Genomic DNA, 2,529 nt, shown 5'->3' on the forward strand with positions numbered 1-2,529 from the left:
TCCGGGGCTCGGTCAGCACCGCGCCCCACCGGAGACTTGGCAGCCTGGGACCCCCCGGTGGTCTTTCTCCTAGTCGCGCCACCAGCAAGGGCAGCGCTGCTTTTGACATCGGGCGCGTTGGCTCGTGCCTCATGTATGCGTACACAGAGACGTGTATGGAGCAGCCATACGTCTTCCCTTTAGAGAAAAAACTAGATTTAAATTCCCTACGTTTCAGACCGTTTTGTGACCCAGATACATGCCACGGGAATATGAAATATAACATGAAGTGCCTTGGCGAACTTCTATTAATAGAAGGTATTTTCGGTGTTCGGGAGTCAGGCATGAAATTTCCTGACTTCACCCTTGCTGTGACTTTTCTTGACAAGTCTCTGGGGTCTGAATTTCCAAAGAATTTGTTGCTTAGGCACGTCTCTATTTTTGTCTCACATTGAGAGAACTAGGGTTTGATATTTTGGAGCGATGTATTCTCTGCTGTGGAAAACAGCATTGCAGGGTTCCAAATGGACACAAAACTGGTGAAGCAATTAAATACCAATTCTGAATATCTTTGCTTTTACTGAAATCTTTGTCTTGTGTCCTTTAACCCCAGGGACCACAGGGAAATCAGCTATGCAAACCACTCAAGAAAGAATAACTTGCTGGATTTATTAACTAGATTTTTATTTATTTTTGTACTGTTAAAAAGTTTCTGCAACTTCTGAAGTTCAAGATAATTTCTAGCACAGGTTATACAATTGGTGCAGCTCGCACATAACATCTCATAGCATCCTGTAAGGACAGTAATGAATTCACATTCCCCCCCAGTGGTAGGGTACCAAAAAGTAAATATAATTTGTACACCTGCCTTTCATGAAAGACTTTGATAAATATTTCTTGCAAAATCGACCACACAGCCGTAACTTTCTTTCCTATAAGGACATAAAAATGAGCTTTTGCCTTTATGAAAGGCATACATATCCTGAACCTCACAAACAGTACTCTGATTTTGTGAGCAAGACATCCTGAGGAATTTCCTCTACGTAGTTTGAGTTATGGTTTAACCATTTTCAGAGCATGCTCAGTACAGACTACAAATATTATAGAACCCATTATGGTACCCATAGGAAAGCTAGGTTTTCAAATGTGTCCAGTTAGACTAGCTGCTCTGCTTGAGACACCTTGGGCCCCCGCAGCTGCAGCTGCAGCTGGGCGGTATAGATGTGGAAAGCTTGGGACACTTAGGAGTCTCGAGTGGGGCAGGTCAGAGGAAAGGGCTCCTCCTGATCGGACACTTTTGAAAATGCTAGCCTTAACATCTTAGAAGTTACAGCTTTCTCAACAGACGTACGCATACAACCTCACTAAGGTTAAGAACAGTCGGTGTTCCTCCCTGAACAACTCCTCTCAGTCATCCTAGCAGGAGGATTACATCTCGCATTCTTTTAGAATAACTTTCTCTCCACGTGGTGGGATCGTTTCAGTCCTTCTGGAAGAAGGGAAGCAGACATCCAAGCACAGTAATGCTCTGCAAAAGGAAAACATTCTTCCCTACTCATGAGAGGAGTGGGGGGACTTGTATAGCAAGTCACGATCTCCTCTGGAATACGAGCAAATGTCCGGGAAACACATAAGCGTGTGCTTGGCCTACCAAGGCCTCCAGAGGCTGCAGGAGGGTTTCAGTGCTGCTTGTTTTGCAGGGGGCTGGTGGGTGGAAGTGGGTGCAGAAGAACCAGAGTCCTTAGGCACTGCGTGTGACCTCTGGAAATGGCAGATCAGCTTCATCCGGGTTTCTGTGTTTGCTGAGTGGAGAGACAGGAATTGCAGAGCTTCTTTGAGGCACCAGGCATACCCTTCACAATAATCCTGCTGTAGGCTTTTGGCAGATGCTGCAAAAGCTGCAAGGGGAGAAGACAAGTGTTACACAGGGAGACTCGGGCTGGAGTTTCGCCTAAAAGTAAGGGCAGCAAGCCTGATGGGGGGATGTACTCACCTCGGCTGTATTTCAGGTAGCTGACAGTCATCTCCAGGATGTCGGCTTTCTCCAGCTTGGAGTTGGGCTGGTGTCTCTGAAACTCCTTCTCCAGGAGCAGTTTCAGCTGCTCGATGCTGCTGTTAATCCGATCACGGCGCAGTTTCTCTACAATGGGTTTCCTGAGCTGTAACACAAAATGGGAAGAGGACAGTTAGCAGTGAGACTTTCCCCATCCCGTCTCTGTATAAGCTGCGGCTAAAGGGGTTCGGCCCTTCTCAGCTCTTTGCCCTCTCGGTCGCAGAGACAGCAGATACTTACTCTGTTCTTCTCTTTGGGTGTTAGGATTTCCAGGGAGAGAGCACTGGGTGCCATTATCCCAAGTGCTGGTTTCATCTCAGAGCTTGCGGGTTAGCAGGTGGAGAAGGGAACTGGGAGTTCCTCTATTTATACGCAGTGGCTGCATACAAATGTATGGGTCCTGAGCGACTTTGAGTTTCCCACAGTCGATAGCCAATCCATGCGTGCCCTGGGACAATAGCGAAAGCATCTATTACAGCATGGCAAATTGACTGTGA

The 2,529-nt window shown here is 46.9% G+C and overlaps 1 protein-coding gene across 2 annotated transcripts; it reads right to left on the minus strand.

The window, feature by feature from the left end:
- Nucleotides 1-1,238: 1,238 nt before the first annotated feature.
- Nucleotides 1,239-2,350, minus strand: LOC104078308 (transcription factor HES-5-like). 2 transcript variants are annotated; one of them, XM_009579888.1, is made up of 3 exons: nt 2,273-2,350; nt 1,973-2,138; nt 1,239-1,877 (listed from the first exon to the last, which is right to left on the minus strand). In XM_009579888.1, the coding sequence occupies exons 1-3, from the start codon at nt 2,345-2,347 to the stop codon at nt 1,627-1,629; spliced, it is 492 nt and encodes a 163-aa protein (XP_009578183.1). In that variant the 5' UTR covers nt 2,348-2,350; the 3' UTR covers nt 1,239-1,626. The 2 variants fall into 2 exon arrangements, with proteins under 2 accessions (XP_009578183.1, XP_009578184.1); XM_009579889.1 differs by having other exon boundaries at nt 1,627-1,868; nt 1,949-2,138; nt 2,273-2,326.
- Between the last annotated feature and the right edge of the window lie 179 nt (nt 2,351-2,529).

Source organism: Fulmarus glacialis, unplaced genomic scaffold (genome assembly GCF_000690835.1).
Source record: "Fulmarus glacialis isolate BGI_N327 unplaced genomic scaffold, ASM69083v1 scaffold31516, whole genome shotgun sequence".
Taxonomy (NCBI): Eukaryota; Metazoa; Chordata; class Aves; order Procellariiformes; family Procellariidae; genus Fulmarus; species Fulmarus glacialis.